Source organism: Rousettus aegyptiacus, unplaced genomic scaffold (genome assembly GCF_014176215.1).
Source record: "Rousettus aegyptiacus isolate mRouAeg1 unplaced genomic scaffold, mRouAeg1.p scaffold_m13_p_14, whole genome shotgun sequence".
Taxonomy (NCBI): Eukaryota; Metazoa; Chordata; class Mammalia; order Chiroptera; family Pteropodidae; genus Rousettus; species Rousettus aegyptiacus.
Window position 1 is genome coordinate 41,143,828 of NW_023416289.1, and position 22,742 is coordinate 41,166,569.

At 50.0% G+C, this 22,742-nt stretch overlaps 1 protein-coding gene across 1 annotated transcript; it reads right to left on the reverse strand.

The window, feature by feature from the left end:
* Window positions 1-5,993: 5,993 nt before the first annotated feature.
* On the reverse strand, window positions 5,994-14,652 carry LOC107502578 (carcinoembryonic antigen-related cell adhesion molecule 1). The gene is given in 6 exon segments (XM_036232693.1): window positions 5,994-6,320; window positions 6,546-6,722; window positions 7,624-7,737; window positions 11,375-11,639; window positions 12,003-12,372; window positions 14,620-14,652. Coding segments are annotated over 6 exon segments (969 nt in total). The 3' UTR covers window positions 5,994-6,310.
* Between the last annotated feature and the right edge of the window lie 8,090 nt (window positions 14,653-22,742).

Consider the following 22,742-nt stretch of genomic DNA (forward strand, 5'->3'; position numbering starts at 1 on the left):
TTTTTTTTTAATTTGTATTTTCTTCAATCATAGTTGACATTCAATGTTATATTAGTTTCAGGAGATGAGACGATCACACGAAAGCCTTCTCCTGCAGGACAGGAACAGCACATTGTCCCAGAAGTGGTGGCACTATGTGGGACAGGGGAGGAGAGGCGTCCTCAGCCCCCCCGGGTGCAATCGTCCGTCCTATGTGACGTGGGTCCTAAGGACATCCAAACTCATATACTGATTCCTGTCTGTGCAACCAGTAGTAGGTCAAGGTCACCTGTCAGCATCTCTCTGTCACTCCTGCCACCTGACGTGCTTCCCCGCATGGACAGGAAATGCCGGGATTCCAGGAACTCCGAGTCTCTCTTCTCTATGTCGTAGGGAGTGTCTCTAACGTGCTGTTCATGGTGGAAGTAAGAATTATTCAGGATCGATGGCCTCTCCATGTTCCGATTTGAGCCTTACACTTGTTTTTGTTTATTGTCACCGTTTGAGAGATGAAGTCTTGAGGGATTCATTCCTCTTCCTGGATGGTGAGGAGGAATATTGTTAGGAACAGCTGTTCCTAACAGAGGGTTTTAGTTTCACAGCAAAGGTGAGAGGATGGTCAGTCTCCCCACTCATCCACGTTCCCTCAGAGGGAAACGTTTGTTCCGATCGATGAGCCTCCCCGACACCACATCATCACCGCCTCCACAGTTTGATCAGGGGTCCCTTCGGCATCTGTGAGTTCTAAGTGTTTGGACCGACGTGCGTCAGGTACGGTCTTGCTGGCTCTGTCGCACCCTCTGGGTCAGTGGAGACGCTGCCGATGGTGCATGTGCTCGTTAATTCAAAAACGATGGCATACGTCGTGTGTGCATCCACCCAACCCCAAACGTGGAGTCCTCGGGTGTGGGGCGGCCGTGGTGAATCAGTGTCTGCCTATAGGCAAAGAGAAGTTTAGAATTAAGAGTCTATTCAGAAGCTATTAATTCTTCTTTTTATATCTTCATCTCACAAAATGCCTAGAACACTGTTTCAACAGTGATTTCCAACAGGCCGAGGGCCTCTCTGCCGCTTGTAAATTTTTGTTAAGTCTGGACTCAGACGTCAGCATGCGCCCTGCCTGTGGACCTGTGAGTGCACCTCCCTGAGGTGGAGGGGCACAGGTGTCATTAGGGGCAGGACGAGACGAGGTCGCAGAGGAGCGAAAGGGCTCCTGCAGGGCAAGTGGGCATGGCTGTGCAGACTGTGCGAGCTGCAGATGGTTCCATCAGGACAGAGACACTGTTACCCGTGGTCTCAGCACCTGTCAGGTGGGGAGCAGGCATCAGCCAGGGTTCAGGTTAGTGCACCAGCCACTGACTCCTGGGCTGAGATGGATGCGACCTCCCCTTGCAGGGCAGTCAGTGCAGGGCTCGGTCACTTCAGGACTCCAGGTCCCCTGGATCCTCTCAAGCATAGGGCGTTAGGTCCCAGGAGTGAGACCTGTCCCCAACATTATGACCTAATGGGCTGTCTGACAACGGAGGTTTTTGGAAGAGATGAACAAAGCTGAGAGGCAGCGGGAGCGGTAGTGTCGTACTTCATCCTGCATGCCTAGAATTATGATCTTCTTGATTTCTGAAGTTGCTCTCAAGTTTAGGTGTCTACATCCTGAGGCAAGAGGATAGATAGGGCCAGGCCAGCTGTGCGGGTGCATGACCTGTGTCGCCTCACAGGATCCTCAGCTTAGAGGGGTCCTGCCCTTAATTTAATGCTCTCCTGACCCCATGTCGAAACCCAGTGCTGTTCTGAGAAGGAGGTCCTGTTCCTTAGCACACTGTGTAGCAGGTCCTGGATCAGGAGCCAGGGTGAGGCTGCGTGCACAGTGGAGGCTCAGGGCTGCGTGGGGTCTGCGGCTCTGGCGCTGCCCTTGTTGTAGGGTCTGCAGTGTGGCGTGGCCTTGCCTATGTCCCCCTCAATGTCCTCTGGGTGGTGACTCCCTGGAGCACAGGGACTGTTCCCCGGTCCAGAGGGGACTGCTATGCTCACAGGTCATGTGTGTGGCTGGAGCAAACCTCACTCTGCCCCTGACTGCTGTGTGAGCTGCAGCAAGGTCCATCCTCTCTGTGGGTCTTAATCAAATGTGTCCCGGAGGGGTGGTTTAGGGAATTCACCAAGGATGGTCTCAGAGGAGACCCACAGGGTAGCCTGGATGGAGGCCTGGCTCAGGCCGAGAGGACCTCGGACAGCTTCTGGGTGCTTTAAAATGGACAATCTGTTATTTTTGAAATCACACAAGAAGGCTTATTTGTTTGTCATAAATTCCTGCAATATAAACACGTACAAATAATGCGTCAGGTCTCCAAAGGCCTCACTGACCTACTCCATCGGCAGGCTTTACCTCTGGAGGGGCCGGTCGCATCTTTCTGTAGTGTTTTCCACGTCGCCTCACTCACAGTTTTAGCAGCCAAAGCATCAGTACATTACGGTCCTTTTTTTGGTAGAATTCTCTCATAGTGCAGCGTTTGTGGTGGGCGCTTCCTAGAAAGCATGGGTGTCCACATGTCCACCTCGTTGTTCACACCTTGTTCGTCATTTATCCTTTTCATCATCCACCCCTGCAGCATGTTACTGAGTACTTTTGGCCAAGCGCCTATGACAGATGAGGTGCCAGGGGGACTTGAGAGGCCCTGGGAAGGTCCCTCTGCTGGCCCCTCCAGGAATCTTGGTTCCACAGGTGGCACACCTGAGCACAGGGAAATACTGAGGGAGCAGGTGGCTAATGAGTTTGGGCTAATAGGGAAGGGGAGACATGCACTCCAGGCAAAACACAAAGGCCGGAATCCACCTGTATGACAAAAACAGCAAGGAGGTCATCCTGCATGCAGCTTTAACCTAGATGGAACTTGGGGGCTCGATTGGGGAGTACAGCTGTGATACGGGTGTCTGTGCTATTGTGGATATGAGGTGATCTGAGGTCTGGGGTGGTATCTGGGTGGTGGGTTTTCATAGCATCTGCTTTGCCCAGCGTGTCACCGTGTAGAGTGTCCTGGTGGATCTGGTAAAGGGGCTGGTGCTCTGTGGCAGCCTGTGGTGCCCACTAACCACTGCAAAGGGGGAGACGGATGAGGTCTACCCTGCACTCCTAAGCCTCAGATGTGTGCAGTGCAGGTGTCTCTGCTGGTGGCTCACTTCAGACTCGTGCCTCGGGTGAGGTCATGGCTGTGGTGTGTGTCAGCGTTCTGAGGTTTGAGTGAAGGGGACCCTAGTGTCCAGGGACCTGGAGCACAAGGCTGTGCTGAGGAGAGTGTTGGATGGGGCCGAGGAGGTTCACATGGCCAGAGTGTGAAGGACGTCTGCAGGACAGAGCGCCCACCCCACCTAGCAGGAGCTGTGTCTCTGTCCTGGAGAAAGGACAGGTGTGTGGGGGGTGATCCAGCACAGAGACAGAAGGTGCGCTGTGGGGCATGGGGACCCTGGAGGCTCCTCAGATGTGGGACGTGTCAGCACGCCTGTCTCCATGAATGGGGGACCCAAGGGACTTTTACACTGTGAATGCTGAGTGATGGGAGTGAGTGACCAACCCAGGCTCTGGATGGATTGAACATGAGCCCCTGTGAGAGGGACTGTGGCGATCCTAGCATGTTAGCTTGTCCTTGGGGTCACAGGCAGATGGAGCATCCCTCGGGTGTTGGGTTCTACACTGGGAGGTTGCTGGTCATGCCCCAGTTGTCCCAGGGAGTGTTGATCGTCTGCTGGGAGGGACGGGCAAATGGCAAAGGCCTCTGACACCGGGACTGGGCTTGGCCCAGCGGAGCTGGAACAGTGGCCCTGGGGCTCGGCTCAGCCCTGTGGCCTGGCGGGCTCAGCTGGGGCTCGAAGAGCAAGATGCTGTGCTCAGGGTGCTCCAGGCCGTGTGATGGGTGCGCTTCCAAAGTCAGACACCGAGGGTCAGAAGGTGACCATGAAACGTCCCCTCTGGGCTGTAGGCAAGACGGTGGCCTGATGCCAGGGACAGCGAGAGGCGCTTAGAGGCTGGAGCAGGCTCAGCCTCCCAGAGGTCACCCTGTGGGGCAGCAGTCGGCCACGTGGGGAGTCTGATAAATGTGCCAACAATGAGCGTGCAGACCCGTGCCGTGGGTTCGCAATTTATAAACCAGAGAAGAACCAGATTATCACTAGAGTAACTTCCCCTCGTTTAGTTTTTCTTGAATAGAAGAAAAATGAGCAGGCTTTCCCACCTCCGCCTTCTGGTGGGTGCTCCCTGCTGTGCGCCTGGACAGGAATCACAGAGACACTGTCCATGGTGCTGATGGCCTCCCACTGCCCAAGAGCCAATGAGCTGTGAGCTGTAATCCTGGAGCTTGGAGCTGCGTCTGCTTTTGTTTCATTCTTAAGGACTGATTATTACGAACAAGGGGGAGGTGGCAAGGGCTGTCGGGAGTGTGGAGTGGCCTCTGTCTGCACCGCTTGGGGCGTGAGGGTGATTGGGCCTCGCTGCAGGAACCGACCCCTCAGTCTGCAAGGCCAAGCGCAGGTGGCCACAAGCAGCCAGTAGTGACAGATGATGAACGTGGCCTTGGCAGGTAAGGTAGACAAAACTGGGGCCCCTCAAAGACGTGCACATCTCATCCTGAAAGTCTGTGAATCTGTCAACTGCTAAAGGAAAGTTACAGATTAAATTGAGGATTATTTTAATGTGTGATTGGGAGATTATGGTGGTTTTTCTGGGTGGCTCATTATAACCATAGGTATCATTTCCTGATAAGTGAGAGAAGGAGGTAAGAGAGAGACAGGGCCAGAGGGAGATATGATGAGGGCGGAACACAGAGAGACTAGGATATGCTGCGCTGCTGGCTTTGAAGCTGGAGGAAGGGGCCACAGCGAAGGAACTCAGGCTTCTGACAGCGTAAAAGAGCAAGGACACGACGCCTCCCTAGAGCCTCCAGAAAGAACCAGCCATGTTACAGTCTCGATTTGTGTTGTCTGACTCCACTAAGTTTGCAGTAATGTTCTACAGCCGCAGTAGAAACTAAAGAGAGATGTCACCTTGTCTAATCCAAGCTGCATGCACTGGGGTAAAGAAGTTAGAGCTAAATCGTAATGTGAAACTTGGTAGGTTTTTTTAAACCTATCTCTCATCTCATTGACAAACACCACTCGGGTAATGACAGAACAGCCTCGTGAACTGGGCTCTGGGCCTCAGTTCTGGACCGGCTTTCTTTGTGCGAATGTGGGCACCCTGATCTCTGTGCACCTGTGTGAGAACAGCTCCCATTTGTCTATCTTAGAAGGACTGAAACTGCTGGCCCAGGTGTGCAGAGGGGGCTGCGGGTGAGGCACAGGTGGGAGGAGGCCTGTGGGCCGGGTGAAGGAGATCATTGTCTTGTCTCCATGGGATATATGGAGAGCCTTCCACCTCCAACCTGGATGCTCATTTATAGGGAAGAGGTGTGTTTCAAGGGGATCTATGTCAGGGAGGAGAGAGGAAGCTAATGGGAAGTGGGGTGTAAAGTTATGGACAGTGCTGGGGAGGGCCTTGCTCAGGGCATGAATCCTGGGTCCTCCCCACCTTGGTGACTCTGACAGCCTCTCTCTGTGTACCCCAGAGGTATAGGTCTCCTGAGGGCTGGCCTTTGGGACAGAGCAGACACCCGTGGACATGGCTCAGCACACCCTGGATTCTGGATTTGGGGAGAGGCAAGTTCATTTGTGGAGGCAGAAGTTGGGGCCACTAGGGCCTGAGTGAAGTGGGCCTTGTTCTGTGAGAACATGAGATTTCCTCCTGTCCTGGGCTCCTGAGAGGTGTCCATGGCCTGGTCCTCAGAGCTGTGAGGACAGCTGAGTGCTCTCCCGTTACCTCTGTCTCTCCTTTTAGCATAGCTCCCCCCGGCAGCACACCCACATCCCCTCCTCTCTCCTAGGGAACAGAGGCCAGAGACGATGGTTGCAATGTGTGACTGGAGAGAAGGGACCCAGTGTTTCAGGTGAATTTTTTGCTAAAAGAAGTTCCCATTCACAGAAAAAGAGCAAACTAGGGAAGTCCTCTTTATCTAGATCACTCAGGTGGTCAAGGATGGGTCACAGGCCTTATTACTTTTCCCCTATTTCATGGGGGATGGGAGCCTTTGTCCTGATTTATCCAGGCTCAGGATGGCCCGTTGAGGTCTCCAGCAATAAGGAGGGCCCCCAACCTCGGGCCCAGGTCTCTGAATATCCTCGGGGCTCAGCTCAAGTTCCAGGTCCAGGAGCTCTGGTGGTCTGTCCCAAGGCCCCGATGGAGCAGGTCTGAGGAGCTAAGAAGCCGTGCCTGCTTTGGGGTGGATGCGGCAGTAAATGTTTGTGTCGGGGTTTAGTAATTCCTGTAAAAAAGAGAAGAGGCCCCTGAGCCCTGCAATCTTCTCAGAACATATACAGTGTCGCCCGGCCTCATGGGGGTCTGACTGTGAGGGAGGCTTCTGTCCCCTGTCCCCTCCCCCTCTCACCACCTCGTTTCCATTTTACACTGCTCTTTCCTGGACCTGGGAACCCAGTAGATCCCAGGCCATGATGGGCCTGTGATACGGAACATTCATTACTGCACTCACTTCAAATAGGAACTGCAGTCTGGCCCCAGGAAAGGGAAGGTCATCTCTTCACAGGAAGTGACAGCTCTGTCTCTTGAGCAGACAGCTTCATGCATGTAACCTGCATTCCAATCCTGCTCCATGCTACATCCCCTCACTCTCGTTAGCAAGGGTATTCTGTCTGATGCTCCAAGCTCCCTAGGAAGGTCAGGTTTATTTGTGAGGGATGCAGAGAGAGGTCACAACAGGGTGTCAGAACGGGACTTGGTGAGGGACTCCTTGCCAAGGAGGACGTGGAGACCTCCTCTCCCACCAATGCCGTTTTGGAGGGGAGCTGAGGAAAGGCCTTAAGGAGCCACGTCTGATCTGAGCCACAGGGGAAGAACCCACAGGGAGACGGGGTCCAGGAGGAAGTCAACAGAGAGGGGACCGAGGACACAGGAAAGGAATCATAGTGAGGGTCTGAGTGGACGGGTCAAGTCGTCAGAGGGAAGCAGGGCACTGGGGAGCCCTATGCATGTTGCATGTGGATGAATATGGCACCTCTGCAATGGCCAGGCCCTTGCCCCAGGCCCTCAGAGCTGAAATGTGACAGTGGCCTGCACAGGAGGCATAGAGGATATCCCAGGCCTGCTGTCATGGATGGCCCAGGTACTCCTGTCTCACAGGTCAGGAACCGTGGTTACCAAACCACGGGCGCATTTGACCTCACTGTCCTGTCCAGGCTATTTTACTCTCTGCTGTGAGACCATGGCCAGGAACACGCCCAGTCCCTGAGGCTGCAGGTCCCCCTCACAGGAGTGGGGAGATTGTGGGAAACAACAGGAAGTGTCGGTTTACTGAGCACTTCCTACCTGCAGGCACCCAGGAGGAAGGTGACTTAACTGGGCCTAATTCATAGATGAGGAAGCTGTTGAGGAAACTGCCCAGTCAGCAGCCTCTGAGGGAGGAGCAGGATGGAGTGAGAGGGGAACATCATTGTGGAAGTGGGGAGGCTGTGGAGCCGGCCCAGGACCCGAGGACAGGGTGGCCTTCCTCCTGGACTGGGGTCAGTTTAGGGGCAGAGAGGACAGAATTAGGGTGGAGGAAACCCTTGTACCTTCCAGTCTTGCTGAGGAGCAGGAAACATAGCAGGGTGGCCAGCAGCAGCAGCCCGACAAGAACGCCAATCACGATGCCAGAGATGGTCCCCACTGGGTGGGCCTCGCTTTTCCTGCTGAAAGGAGAAGGAAAGGGGGAAGGGTGCAGCTCAAGTCCATTGTAGGGAAACCACAGGCCCTTGCAGGGGGAGGGCCTGGTAGGGCGAAGGAACCGTTACCCAGTGAGTGCGGCTTGTGAGTGTTGTCATCACAGAGTCCTCCGACCCCCAGCTGCTGGTGGTGCATCACTTCCTGTTTCACACATGGAACTCTGCATTTGCTCTAACTCTACACATTCTCCCACATGCACCTGTCCCTCCTCCTGTTCATTTTCCTCTTCACTCGTCTTCCCTCTCACACAACACCTCTTCCTTCCGTTTCTTCTTTGCCATCACTACGGACAGTCTTAGAGAGGGCAGGCCCCGACCTGCCAGCTGAACGCTGATTAGGCATAAGCATGCTAGCTGACAGTTTTCAGTGGTCTGCTGTGAGCGGGCAGGGTGGGAAGTACTTTGTGTTCATGTCACAAACAGAATCTGGGATGTGAAGTACTCAGTAAATCATCAGAAGTCACAGAACTGGTAAGTGATAAACATCATTTTCACCAAGTTCTGCTGACTTCACAGCTAATAACAATGATCATAAAAACAGTAACACCACTTGAAAGCATCAACTGGGCCCTGACCCTGTGTATGACCCTCAGGGCTTTAATCCTGTTAATCTCCCGATAAACATCGTCATGAGGGCCCTGAGATCCAGCTGCTCTATTCTAGTTAACAGACAGGGAAACTGAGGCTCAGGTAGTTGAATGTCTTGCCCGAGGTCAGGTGGCTGGTGCACATTGGACTAAGACAAGAAAGAGATTAGTCTGCTTCTGGGGTTCTTACCCATGTTGCCCTACAGTCTCGGAAGGAGGCTCCGAGCTCCTCAAAGTTGGCATCCTCCCCCACTCCCTGCCCATGAAATGTACAGGGGAGGTGGTAGGAGAGGTTGAGGGTCACATACCTGCATATCCAGCGTGAGGGGCTCACTTTTCATAGAACTGAGGAGTTGGAGACCTCACACCATTGACCCCCTGTGTCCCCCGCTCCTGACAGGCCGAGGTGAGTGCGCTGTTTTCCCAGTATAGCTGCATCCCCTCCCTGAGCCACAGACACTGGGCACTGAGGAACCACGGGGTGGCAATCCTAGTATCATCCGTGAGGCAGGTCATGACCAAGGCCTCCTAATGTCCACGACTGTGGCATTGCTGGCTAAGAGGGTGGGCTGTCCCACTGGTCCTGTGGAGAAACTGGGGAGGTGACTGACTGAGACAGGGCCGGGGCCTGGGGCCATGGTCCTCAGTCAGAGATCTCAGCCACTGCAGTCCACAGTGAGCTCTGTAAAGGTCACTGGAGGATGGCTCTGGCCTCTGCAGAAGGACGAGCGTGTTTGTTCAGGTGACGATCTATAGGGAGAGGGCTGTACCTCCTCTGTGGGTGGGCAGGTGTGGAGAGGCCGGGAGGTGCCGGGGCCTCAGGCAAGGCGGCCAGCGATGGCCGGCGCATCACTCCACCCTGTCCCTGCGTTCTCCCTGGGACTTCACGAAGGTCTGGGCATCACTTCCTTGGTCCCTGCCAGCACCCTTCTTCTTTGCACCGCACAGGAGAAGAGACAGGAGGAGGCTGACAGTGCCCTTCGGTGGCTGAGTGCTGGCCACAGAGGCTTAGGCACCTCCCTCCTGTCTGTGAGCCTTTGCAAAAGCAAAATAAACACTCTCTTCTGGTTTGTGCAGTATCAGCTTCTGGAATCTCTTCTCGGCCCATGTGTCCGTGTCCGGCATCGGTTTGTTCTCGTGGCCTCTTGTCTTCTTTCCTAGAACTTCTGTGACTTTAAAGGTCATGTCCCACTCCTCATATAAACTTCTTGCATCTTTGGAAGGCAGGCCTGCAGGTCTGTCCATCCCTGAGGCTGGGCAGCTTCACATAATGTAGGGAAGCCATTGATTTCTTGTTAAGTAATTTACTGGGGAATGAGGATGGCCCTGCCCAGTCTTCGTAATTTAGGATTGAAGTTTCAAGGGAATGGGTTCTCTCTCTGAGAAGGACTTTTTCTTCCTCATCTGCGGATTGAATATCACCGTGAAAGAAATCTCTAGAAAATGGTTGCCAATGGAACAAATAACTGGCACTCTTAGGAATAGAAAGAAACTACTGAAACATGATAAAAACCTTATGTGAAAGGCTCACAGCTAGCCTCATACTCAGCTGACACACCGAATGTTTTTCCTTTAAGATCAGGAAGACAAAGATGCCACATCCGCCCCCTCTTCACCATAGCGCAGAGGTCCACGCCTGACAAAGAAGCAAGGAAAACAAAACAGAACACATCCAAATTGGAAAGGAAGAGTACAGTCATGTCTGCTCACAGATGCATATAGTTCTATGTAGAAAACTCCAAGACTCCACAAAAACACTGTTAGAATAAACAAATCCAGCCAAGTTGCAGGATTCAAAATCAACATGCAAAATCAGCTTTTTTATATATATATATACTCACATCTGGTAAGGAACTTAAAACAATTCCATATATAGTAACATAAAAACATAAATTACTTAGAGATAAACTTAATCAATGAAGCAATAGATGTGTATGTGAAAAAGTACAAAAGGTTGGTGAAAGAATATTAAAGAGACAGAGACAAATGGACAGACATCTATGCTCAGGGATCTGAAGACTTAGTACCCACAGAAATCCACAGATTCAGTACAATCCTGTTAAAATTCCAACAAACTATTTTCAGATTTGAAGTTTCCAAAAATTCATATGGAATCTCAAGGGAGCCCAAATAACCAAAAGAATCTTAAAAAAGAATGAAGTTAGAGAACTCAGACTTTCTGAGTTTGAAACTGACTACAAATCTACAGTAATAAAAAGAGTATGGGTTTAGCATAAGGACTCAATTTAGACCAATGGGTAGAGTGGAAGACTCAGAAATGAAGCCTGGTCTATATGGTTAAATATTTTCGACAAGGTCTCCAAGACCGTTTTTTGGGGGAAATTCTACTCATACTGAGTAATGGAAACCTGGATATGTACATGCAAATGAATGAAGGTGGATTCTTGAACTGTATACTATGTACAAAAATTAACTCAAAATGGATGGAACATCTAAACATGAGTCACATTAGAAATGTGGTAAGAGAAAACAGAAAAACGGTTCTGGAAGTTGGATTTGCCACTGATTTCTTAGATAAGGTTCCAAAAGCACAGTCAACAAGAGAAAAAAGAGATTAATTTGATTGCAACAAAAGAGAAAACGTCTCTGCACTAGAGGACACAGTGAGAGAATGATGACTTCCCACATATTTAAGAGAAAACACTGGCAAACCTTATCTGGTAAGAGATTCATATCCAGAATGTCTAAAGATCTGCAATTCAACCACAACCCAAAGGAACTTGACCCTGAGAACCCTTCTCCCTTCCCCACCTGCAGAGCCCCCTCCACATGGGGCTCTCTGGGGCTGAGAGAACCACCTCCACACAGTCCGTGCTGGACCCACATCTGCCAGGAGAAGTCAAGAGCAAGAGGAGGCGTCTGTAGACACATAGTGGGAGGGTTCAGGGACAGATTTGTAATTTGCTTGTGACACTAGCAAATGGGAAGTAACTTCTTCCAGACTCTTTTCTAAAAAGCAGACAGACCCCCACCCCAGAGCTGAGGCTGACGACTCAGGGAGCCACTTACCAGAGACTGTGATAATTTTGACTGTGGTCCTATTGAGGCCAGTGACAGAGTTATGGCAGGTATAGGATCCATTGACATTCACAGTGATGTAGGGGATAAAGAGCTCCTGTGTGGGCTGCTGGGGCCTCCCATTGATGAGCCAAGAATACTGTGCAGGCGGGTTAGAGTCTGTGTGGCAGGAGAGGCTGAGGTTTGCCCCGGAACTGTAATGGGGGTTTGAGGGGGAAATGGTGGGGGTCTCCGGGCCATCTGGAACAAAGAGAACAAAGCCAACGTGATGTGATCAGAGAGAAGGGGAAGCTCTTTGTCTGTACAAGGTCCACACTGTCCCTCTGAGATGGGTCACAGTCTATTTTTAAAAAGTCCCAATCATAACCCCCTGAGTCTGAGATATTAACCTGTTTCCCATGACAGGTGGTTGACCCAAAGCTTCTCAAGTCAGGAGCAGCCTGTCCCCTCCTAGTCTAAGGCTGGATCACCTGGATTTGCCTGGGATAGGAAGTCATGGTCAGCCTGGGTGCCTGTGGTGAGGGTCTGTGTACTTGGACTTCATAGGGATGGTTGTGGCTTTGGGTGGGCAGCCTGGGCCAGTTAGGAACAGAGGATACTCACAGAGGACATTCAGGTAGACTGAGTCACTGCGGCTGGCACTCCCAGGGTTCCAGGTTACACACTCCTAGGGCCCTGTGTCAATCCTTGTGAGACGGAGTAAAGTGAGAGTCCTGTCGTCCTTGGACAGCTCCAGCCAGGTGCTGTTTGAAATGCTCTGATGGTTGGTCAACCACAGGTTGGTGGTGTCCTGAGTCTGAGGTTCACACATTAACACTACAGGGTCCTTGTTCTCCACGGGGTTGGAGTTGTTGCTTGTGACGTTGGGTGTGGGTAGCTCAGCTGTGCAGATAACAGAGAGAACGCTGCCCTGTGTGGGACCTTTGCTTCCTCCCAAGGCATCTTCAGGCAGAGTTGGGTTGGCATCGGTCACCTCTCAGCCAGCCCAAGTCATTCAAAAAACAAGGCAGGTCTGCATTTCACATGACAAAAGCGTGAGGATCTGAGCACTCAGAGAATGTAGGGCCACCAGCTCTCTGTCTGGGAAAAGGCACAGACTTTGTCAAGTGTCAGTAGATTAGCAGCATGGTTCACAGAAAGACACAGGACCTGGAGTCAGGGAACCTACTCACCTCGCATGTCTCCTGGCTCTTCACTGACCAGCTGACTGCCTGGCCTGGGACTCAGGGTTTGAGCAGAAATGACCCCCAGGCGACCAGGAGCAAGCCTGGAGGTCAGCTCAGGACTCAGATGGCACTGTCTCCCATGGGACAGTTTGTTCAGGTGGCTGACATGAAACAGTGACCCCAGAAAGGGTGGAAGGGTCAGGGCTGGAAATGACAGGAAGAGAGCGAGGGGGCGGCTGGGGCTGGCTGGCTTTGGAGCAGAACCACGCTCTCTGCCCTTGGTCCTTAATGTCCCTGTCCCACTGCAGAGGGCGGTGAGGACCATGGTGATCTTTCCTGAAATGCGTGTTTGGGTTTTCTGATGCAGATAGGGTGACCAGTGTGAAGAGGGCGTGGTGGGAATCTGACACTCCTGAACTATTCATAATGACAGTTATGATAGAGAGATTGTCATGCATCCTTACTTTTCTAATTCAGGAGACAGAAGTAGAATTTGAGCAAATTCATCGAACTTGGGCAGCATCTGAGTGTAAGGACATTGGCTAGTGATCTCAGTGTCAGAGGGGATCCCGCCCTATGGTAAAGGTGCCAGCGTGAGGACACAGGGTTGCGAAACAGTGAACAAATCTGTCACACGGCACAGGTTCACTGCCCCACCTAGGGACGTTCTTAGGAACCATTAGGAGGAACAGGAGCCTCCCCAGGGTGAGAATGTGAGTCATGAGTCAGGGGTGAAGCGAGCCCAAGAGCTTTTGAGGACTGAGACCTGCCCCTTCTGCCTTTGACTCCCTGGTTGAGTCATGTAGAGAGCAGATTAAGTGGTCCCAGTCCCTGTCACATGGCCCATTCCTCTTGTTGGCATCAGAGAGGGAGGGAGCCCTGGACAGGGCACAGCTTATTCTCCTGGTGACCTGGGACACTGGCTCATGATGGAGTGTGGGGATGCTGCTCTGGCTGACTTCTGTGTCCTTTCCTCTTGTCCAGGAGGGTGGGCCTGTCTACAGGGTTTAGTGGGAGTATCCAGGGAGGCTTCCAGGAGGAGGAAGCAGAGCAGAGCAGGGCAGTGTGGCTGGAGTGAAGGAGGAGGCAAGTGAGAGACATAGGAAGAGCAGAGAGCCAGAACTGTCCATGGCAGTGAGCAGCGGGGGTTACAGGTGACTCAGAGACCCCACGGCTGCCCCAGTGCAGGACCAGCAAGGGCAGGAAAACCCTCCCATGGCCGAGCAGCCCCACAGTCACCATGAGACTGGCTGCAGGGGGGGCTTTAGGGGCAGGTGGTGAGACGGATGGAACGTGGGTCTCAGCCGCTGGAGGGACAGGGAGAGATATAGCCAGATCCTTATAAGACGCTGCATCCAGGTGCCCGTCTCTGCAGAGATTATGAATCATTCACTCATTCATTCATTCTCTCGTACATTCCCCGTCATTCCTTCCTCCTTCATCAGAACACTTGAGTGTTTGTTGGGCCCTGAGCTGGTTGCAGGTGTGGAGTGGGGAGTGAGAGGGAAAGTCCTTTCCTTTGTATGCAGCGGGAGTGACACCAACACATCAGGAAACAAATAAGTGATTTGAGTCCTGTGCAGGGAGGTGCGGATGGGCCACCTGCTGGGATGGCCTGGGTGTTCCCAGCACTGACTCTGATTGTGACTTCAGGTAATTGGATTCTAGGGTAAACACAGAATAATCCTCCATTTGCTTTCACTTCCCAGACCAGAATCTCTCCCTCTGAGCTGGGGGTGTCTGAGAAGAAAGGTTCCAAACCAATGGCTGGTCTCAGGGTCCGCACACGCCTAATGAGACCTACAGGATGGAGGAGAGGATGAGGCTTTGGATGCAAACCGACCTCCAGTGATTCTGAGCCCCTCGTTGCTCATGGTCCGTGTAACCCTGGTTCAGTGACTATATCTCTCTGTGCTTCTGTTCAGCCTCAATAAAATCGAGTTAATGGTGTATGAACTCTGGATTGCCGTGTTGTCTGTAATTAACCTAAAAATATCCCCAAATACTTGACCTAAAACTTAATATAGAGGAGCTGCCCCAATTTCATTATTTACCTCCATGAGAGAGGGCTCCCTGAGCTCATCCATGGTGGATGAGGGGCTATCAGAACCTTTTCTCTTTTCTGTTCCTCCCTGGGGACACTGACCTTCCTCTGGAGTCTCCCAAGTCCCCCAAGGCAGTAGGCTGGTGGTTCCGAGATTTTGTCCGTGCTCTCCACGTACAGTCTCAGGTGAAGGGTCAGGCTCTGCTCTTGTCCAGCTGTGGCTCTTGGGCTGCCCCCTGGCTGGTTACCAGCTCAGGTGACCTTGTGACTTTTGCCCCGTGGAAATCATTGCTCCCAGTTGGCCCTACTCAAGAGCCCAAATCCAACCTGGCTGAGGCTCCCTAGGGTCTCTGGAGTTAGGAGCCCTGGGACAGAGGTCTGAGGAGGAGCTGCCCAGGCTGAGCATCTCTGTGAGAATCCCAGGGTACCACTCAGGCCCTGCAGGGTCATGGTCACAGGAAGCGCCGTGGGGCTGGATTGAGACTGGTCTCCTTCTGCTGAGTTGCTCCCGTCAAACTGGTCCTTCTCCCTGTGGCGAATGCCTACAGAGGCTGAAATCCAGGAAGGGAGCTCTGAACTTACAAAGTTTGTCTCCACTGTGTGTATTCTGCACTTAATGCTCAAATACCAGCCTAGAATTAATGCAAGGGGGATGGAGTAAGTCTTCTAAGAAGAATGTCTGCTACTATAGAGGCCCTTTGTCTCACTTATCCTTATTTCCACTGTTTTTCACAGCAGATGTTGTGGTGACTTCTCTTTCTGGCACTGGAATTTTTGACTGGGAAGTCCAGTGTGGGGTCAGAATCACCATTTTTAGAGGGAAACTTGGTAGTCAAGATATTTCTCCCAATTTGCAACCGCCATTTGTGGAAGTAGAAACAGCTCATTTCACATCTCTGCCCCTCCTAACAGTCTTAAAGTGGTCTCCTCTGTGTGTCCCTAGTTGTAGGACTTCTATTCAGCTAGACTTCAGGTGACTCCCAAATATGGCTATTCTGTAGTTTAGTTGTAATTTTGATGTGGTTGTGAAAGGAGGCAAGCACAGTGTTTACCTACTCTGCCATCTTGACTGGAACTTGAAATTGATTTTTGAGTTTAGTGTGAGGTAGGTGTCTAGCTGAAGTTTTGTTCACGTGAGTATCTAATGGACCCAGAAACAATGTATTGAAAAGAGAGTCCTATCTCCACTGCTTTACTATGCTACTCTCATCCTAAGGTAAGTGTCCCCTTATGGGTGTCTCTGTCAAGACTGTCTTCCACACCAGTTGTCTATTTGTGCTTGCCTGCACCAGTACTACACAATCTCGATTCCTGTAATTTTAGTAATAAGTTCTGATATTTAGCAGGAAAATTGTCCCTACCAGTTCTTAAGAGAGTCTTGGCTATTCTTGGGCTTTTCCCTTTCTTTATATATTATAATCAGCTTGTCCGGGTCTCTAGAGATATATTTAAAATAGTTATTTAGATTGCATTAAATATATATATATAAATATATATAAATATAAATATATATATATTTATATATATATATCAGTTAGTGGAGAGCACTTTAATATGTCCTTTATTCTTCTGATGCTATCATCTGGGTAGGATCTGGACATGTCCTTGCCATCTAGACTCCGCTACCTGTCACTTTCTGGGGTACAGTAGCAGACTAGAGAGAAGCTCAACCTTCACAGCTTGGACAAAGACACAATGGAGCCCCGCCACCCCCCACCGCCCCACCCCCATCCCCCGCCACCAACACCTCTGTAGGAGGCATTTCTCAAGGGAAGAAAGGCCCTGGCAAAGTTCTAGAATCTTGGGATGCAGAAAAATGGAGTCTCGGAGGAACCAGATGAAAAAAACCTTGAGTCCCCATCTATCTATAGTAGGAGACTTATGCCCTGTGTATGAATTCTCAGGGTCACCCATTCTTACAAGCATTTTAACTCAGGGTAGGTCAATTGGACTCACCCTCCTAGAGAACAGATTACATGCTTTCCACTGTTCACTGACTGTTCTCTGTCTTCTGTGTGACTGGTCCTGCTGTTTGTCCTGTGGGCACAGGCCAAGTTTCACCGAGAAGCCAATTAAAAAGGCAGAAGCCTCTGCAGGCTGGCCGATCAGGCAGAAGAGAGAAGGATCAGACTCTGTAGACAAAGGAACTCGTGTAGAGTGTCTTTGGCACCTGCAGAGGATTGAGAAGCTGAGCATGAAGGCAAAAGACAGATAGTAGTAAGAGGACCAGCATCTGGTCATGGCTGAAAACCACCATCATGGAAAAGGGAGTCCAGTCATTAGCAGAGCTTACCCTCCAAGGTGAATGAATGTTGGTTGTTCCATTGTCACCGATTTCCTCTGTTCTCCATGTCAGCCTCCTGCAATCCACATTCTGCACTGCAGCGTTCTGTCCCACTAGTAGGGAAAAGACCTCTCCAGGATGATATCTGTGAATCATCAGGTCTGGTTGGGATGGCTGGAGTGCCGGCAAGGACCAAGGTCCAAAGGATTAGCAAGGGGGCCTAGGAGGAGGTTTAGGGGTGTAGACCGAGGGGAGATGGGAAGGGGGACCACGATGAACAGGACGACTAGTGGTTGGTCTAGGGAGAGCAGAGGAAGAGCTGGTCAGAGAAGCGTTTAAGGGAGGGTGGCGGGCACGGCTGGCACTCTTTAGAGTAGGGAAACTGGAGGGAGGTGAGTGGCGCTGGGGCGTGAGATAAGGGACAGCAGGGCGAGGAGCCAGGGAAGGAAGGTGGGTTGAATAGCGAGAGCGTGAAGGAAGAGGAGGGGAAGGCGGGGGCTGAGGTGGGGAAATGCGAGGTAGCTTTCTATTCATTTTCCAAAGAGCAGATGAGTAGTTACTCGTCGCGTCAAAATGAGTAACTGGACATAAGTTCCGAAGTATCTGCCAGCTTGTGAGATCACAAGCCACCCCTCACATCATCTCGTGACACAATGCCCATTATGAAACGTACGTGACCCTCCCCTTGGGGCATGTCAGTAGGCCCCATACCCCCAAAGGGAAGATGTCTCAGTTTCTAGGTTGAAGAGTGATTTTGGGAAATAACAAAGAGCAGAAATGGGGCTGTAATATCAGTCTCCATTTCTCTTTGATGACATGTTGTCGTGCCCCTCAGTTGGGAAAGATTGATCACAGGGCTAGGATAGCGTTATGGGGTGGGGCCCTAGGAGAACACATGTGAGGCAGGAATGGGCAAAGCAGGAGAACATGGTGGCTCTGTCTATTTAATTTACTACATTTTTTCTAAGGTCTTTCACATTATTTGTACCACCCCATGAATATGAGACCATCAGAGAGGAGAAAAGATGTCCATTTTACCAAGGAGGATACTGAAGCCAGAGAGGGAGTATCTAGGAAGCCAGTGGGTGACACAAAACAGGTGCGACTAGAAGATGAGCCACAAGTCAGAGAAGAGGAGGGAGCAAAAACGACACAGAGGGTGACAGCAAGTCCCTCCCACATTTCCAGTCGGAATCTGCAGGGCGCTTCAGAGCAGAATTTCATAGTATAGCTTTTTCGTTAATCCCTGTGGTTCCTTGCTTTGTTGCCTGACCCTTAACTGTAAACAAAGATACAAGATTAGAACCGATTGGATGGTTGAATGCCTAGTGGCCAGTTTTGGACTTTCTTGTTTACCACCTGTGATACCTACCTCTGTGTTGGATGATTTAGGAGACTCCTGTTCCCTCCCTCTCTGACTCACTTAGATGGGGTTCTCAGCACCCATGCAGGCTGGCTTCTCGGTGGAATAATTTATAGAATTTAGGAATGCTATTATTATGCTTACAGTTTTCTTATAGCAAAAAGTGCAGTTAGAAAGCAGCACAGGGGAAAACTACTAGGTCAAGGGCAGGGTAGGTCTAAAACACTCCTGAATCCCGTAGATGATGTAGCACTTAGAAAATTCCGAGGCTTAAGAATTTAACATCCTTCACCCAGGACCAAAGGCAATGACCAGACAACTACTTTATCATACAGCCCTGATGCACCAACTGAAGTGGGCACCAACTAATTCTCCAGTAGAGGTTAAATCTTTTTAAAGTAATATATCAGACATTCTGCCTCCTGAAGCATTCGCATGTCATCAAGTACGAGGTATGCATCGGCACCGACGGTGTCTTCAAAGTTTATTAATATTGTGACTTTCCAGTCTCTGAACAATACGATTCTGTCCCAAGCAAAAATTGACACATGTTTGCCTTCATACAAATAAGGGGAAATATTTCTTTTAACTTTTTATTATGAGAAATTTAAAACATACAAAGAGAGAATATAACAGTCATATATCCACCACAGAGCAAAGTCTTTCTTCATTTTTGGGGGATCATATTTGTCATCTAGCTGTCTATATTTCCCTATCTATATATTTAAAAACAATTTTTATCTGCCTATTAGTTTTTCTCTGGAACATTTTCAAATTAATTAAGTACACACAAAACTCTGTCCTTAATCCTTCCACCCACTTGTCTTCAAAAGTCAAACATTTTTTCTGTATAATCAGAGTTCCATTAGTGTGCCAAACAGAACTGTCACTTGCTAATGTCATCTAATACCCAGTCCCTGTTCAAACTTTTCAGTCATTTGTGGTAATTTTTAACAGCCACAGTAGGAAACCAATACACCTAGCTTGCTGGAAGACTATGTTAAAATATACTTCAATTGCTTTGTTGAGATATAATTCAAACATATAAAGTGTAATTCCTTTGTTATACTCACGGAAATGTGAGACCATCACTACCATCTAATCATTCTCCAAAGATTCTCCACACCCATTAGTAGTTACACGCCAGTCCTCACACCCTGCAGCTCCTGCAAACCACAAACCTGCACTCCATTTTCTGGATTTGCCTATTCTGTACTTTTCATGTAAATGAAATCACATAGTATATGCTCTTTGTGTCTGGCTTCTTCCACTCATCATAATGTTTTCAAGTTTCCTCTAAGTTGTAACACATATAGTTTGTCATACCCTTATGTGACTGAATAATATTCCACTGTGTGGACCACATTTTGGTTATGCATTCATTAGTTGATGAATATTTGTGTTTTATTTTTCACTTTTTAGGCTATTATAAATAATATGCTATGTACGAGTTCGGTGGAACACATGTTCTCCTTTCTCTCTGTCATATGCCGGGGGCAGAGTCGCTAGTTCATATAGTAGCCCTGTTTTACAGTTTGAAGAACTGCCAGAACATATCCCAAAGCAGCTTATACAAGAAGTGTACAAGGATTTTTTATTATCTGTCTGTGATTCTAGCCAATTCAGAGGGTACGCAGTGGTGTTTCATTGTAGTTTTTATTTGCATTTTAGTTATTACTAATGATGTGCTTATTGGTCATTTTTACATCTTTTTTTGGACATCTATCTATCTATATCCTTCTCAGATTTTTAAATTGAGATATTTTGGTTTTTTATTACCAAGCTGTGCATGTTATTTACCATGTATTTTACATACAAGTCCCTCATTCAATATGTGGTTGGCAAAATTTTTCACCCATTCTGTGGGTTGTTTTTCACTTTTTAAATAAAGTCCTTTGAAGCACAAAGGTTTTAAATTTTGATGAGGTACAGTGGATCTATTTTTGCTTTTGTGTTTGTCCCCAAATATATTTTATGACATTTTTCTAGTAATGATCTAAACAAGGCTCCTACATTGCAACAATAATCTAGAAAGCTTTCCTCTTTCTACAAAGTCCAGTGTATGTGGGGCCCAGGTTGGTGGCCTTTGGGGGTCCATGTCTGGATTCGTCTGGCAGTCTTCTTTTGGGGTCTTTCTCTTGCCCTCCATGTCCTTCCATTTCTGTAAACTGGAGGTGAAGCCTAAACTCAATGGGGCTCATTGCAGAGTTTAGGGGGAGGCCCCATGGATGCAGCTCTGGACATCATCCCAAATACCACCAGGGACTGTTCAGGACAGGGGGACTGCTTGTAGAGGGTTCATTGGGGGTTCCTCCCAAAATATGTCCACATCCTAACTTTTGGAACCTGTGAATGTGATCTTATTTGGGAAAAGGCTCTTTGCCAACATAATTAAGTAAAGGATCTTGAGGTAAGATCATATTGCATTATCTGCGTAGAGCCCTAAATCCAATGATAAGTTTTTTTGAAGAAGCAGAAGAGGAGACACACAGAGGAGGAAGTCACATGAAGATGGAAGTATAACAGGCGTGATGAGGCCATAAGACAGGAATGCTGACAGCCACAGAAAGATGGAAGACAAAAGGAACTGGATCTCTCTGAGAACCTCTGGAGGAGTAAGTGATGTCCTGCAAATATTTGGTTTTGGATTTCAGGCCTCCAGAATGTCAGAGAATCACTTTCTCTTGTTTTAAGAGACACCGTCTGTGGTACTTCGTGATGGCAGCCACAGAAGCTGATGCACTGTCCTCGTCAAGAAAAAGGAGACCGTCCCCCAGTACCAACAGAGAGAGCCCTGTCTTCCAAGCATTAGCTCCATAGTCCTTCTGATCCTGTGGGACCTTGAGGGAAGACCTAAGCGCTTTTGGGTGTCATAGTCTCAACTCCATGCCCTGAGCACTTCTGCACCCCCATCCGGTTCATGGTCTGAGCCCATTGTGCTGTCTGGGTCACGAGGACAGTCACTGACTCTGCCGTCCCTCCCACATTCAGACTCAGTCTCCTCCTGTGCAGAGGGGCTTCCCTCACCCCGGGAAAGTCAGGACGCAGGATGGACACTTGTCCAGGACACCCCAAAATACGGTGTGAGGAGTTGGTTATTGTCATCTCCAATGTGGAAGGACTAGGGCATAGTCTTTGGTGTCTATTTGTGAGGATAATGATGGGTTTGTATATAATCAAAGCATTCAAGTTATTCTTCTGGATGCTAAGAAAACAGCTCAGATTTGGTCTCTGAATTGATCAGAGCAAAATACCTGCCTAATACGTGCCAGGGCCCAAACCACGTCAAAAGAAAGAGAGCCCTCCCACTGAAAAGTTAAAACACGCAGAGCGTAGCATTCCTGTAGGTTTCCTATGGCTTGAGTTGACGTGGAACTGACGTGGAGAATGAATACATCCACTACCCTGTGAGGCTGGGCTGGATTCACCACCGGCTGGTGGTCCTTCCGTCACACAGTGACTTAGAAGGGCCTGTGCGAGGCTTCATGCATGGCTTGTGCCAACTTGAAATCGTCGATGATTTAATCACACGGAGCCCTGCATTTTCACCTGACACTTTGCACTGGGACCTGCAACTCCCGCCGCTGGTTCTGGCCTTGGGAGTGACCATGGGTTGTGGACACCCTTTGAAAAAGAATTGTGAGCCCATCACCTGTGATATGTTCTGGAGCCACCAGAGGGCGGCACCACTCCTGGGGAACCCGGAGGGGCTTGTACTCAGGCAGGCAGGGGCTTGGCTCCAGCTTGGCTGTCTGTGTCCTCATAGGCCCCTAACCGGCTCCTCCAGCCTCCTTCCCAGCTCACAGAGGAAATGTTCTCCAGGCTTGATGAACATCGGAGAGGCAAATCTTCGACTTTGAAATCCAAAGGGATCGTGGGCTCGCATGTGAATAACATTCATTAGACCTGCTAACTGCCACACCTGCCATCAAAGATTCGGGGAACTGTCGTCTTCAGCTTCCCAGCTGTGTGTGTGTGTGTGTGTGTGTGTGTGTGTGTGTGTGTGTGTGTGTGTGTGTGTGTGTGTGTGTGTGTGTGTGTGTGTGTGTGTGTGTGTGTGTGTTTTCCTGGGGTTGCAAGGGAATGTGTCAACCAAGCTGCGATATCTAGCCCGGTGGGCGTGGGGCGCCTCTCCTGGAGCATGCGCAAACCGGGCCTTTCTGTCCCCACCTGCCAACCGGCTCCTCCCAGCGTCCTCCTCTTCTCAGTCAAGGTCACTCTGTCCTTGTCCGGGCTCTGGTGGGAAAGCTTGGCAAGGTCCTTGATGCCTCTCTGGCTCCCGCACTGGTCTCTACTCCATCAGCAGCTCTGCAGTCGGTCTACGAAGTATGAATAGAGTTGAAACCTTCTGGCGGCGTAGGTCCAAAGCCCCAGCACTCCCACCGGAGCTACAGTGACTGTCTCCTGTTTGGTCTCCCTGCTGCCTCCCTTGCCCCTCCTCCCCAGCCCGAGGCTTGTCCCGGAAGACCTGTCTTTCGGGATGAAG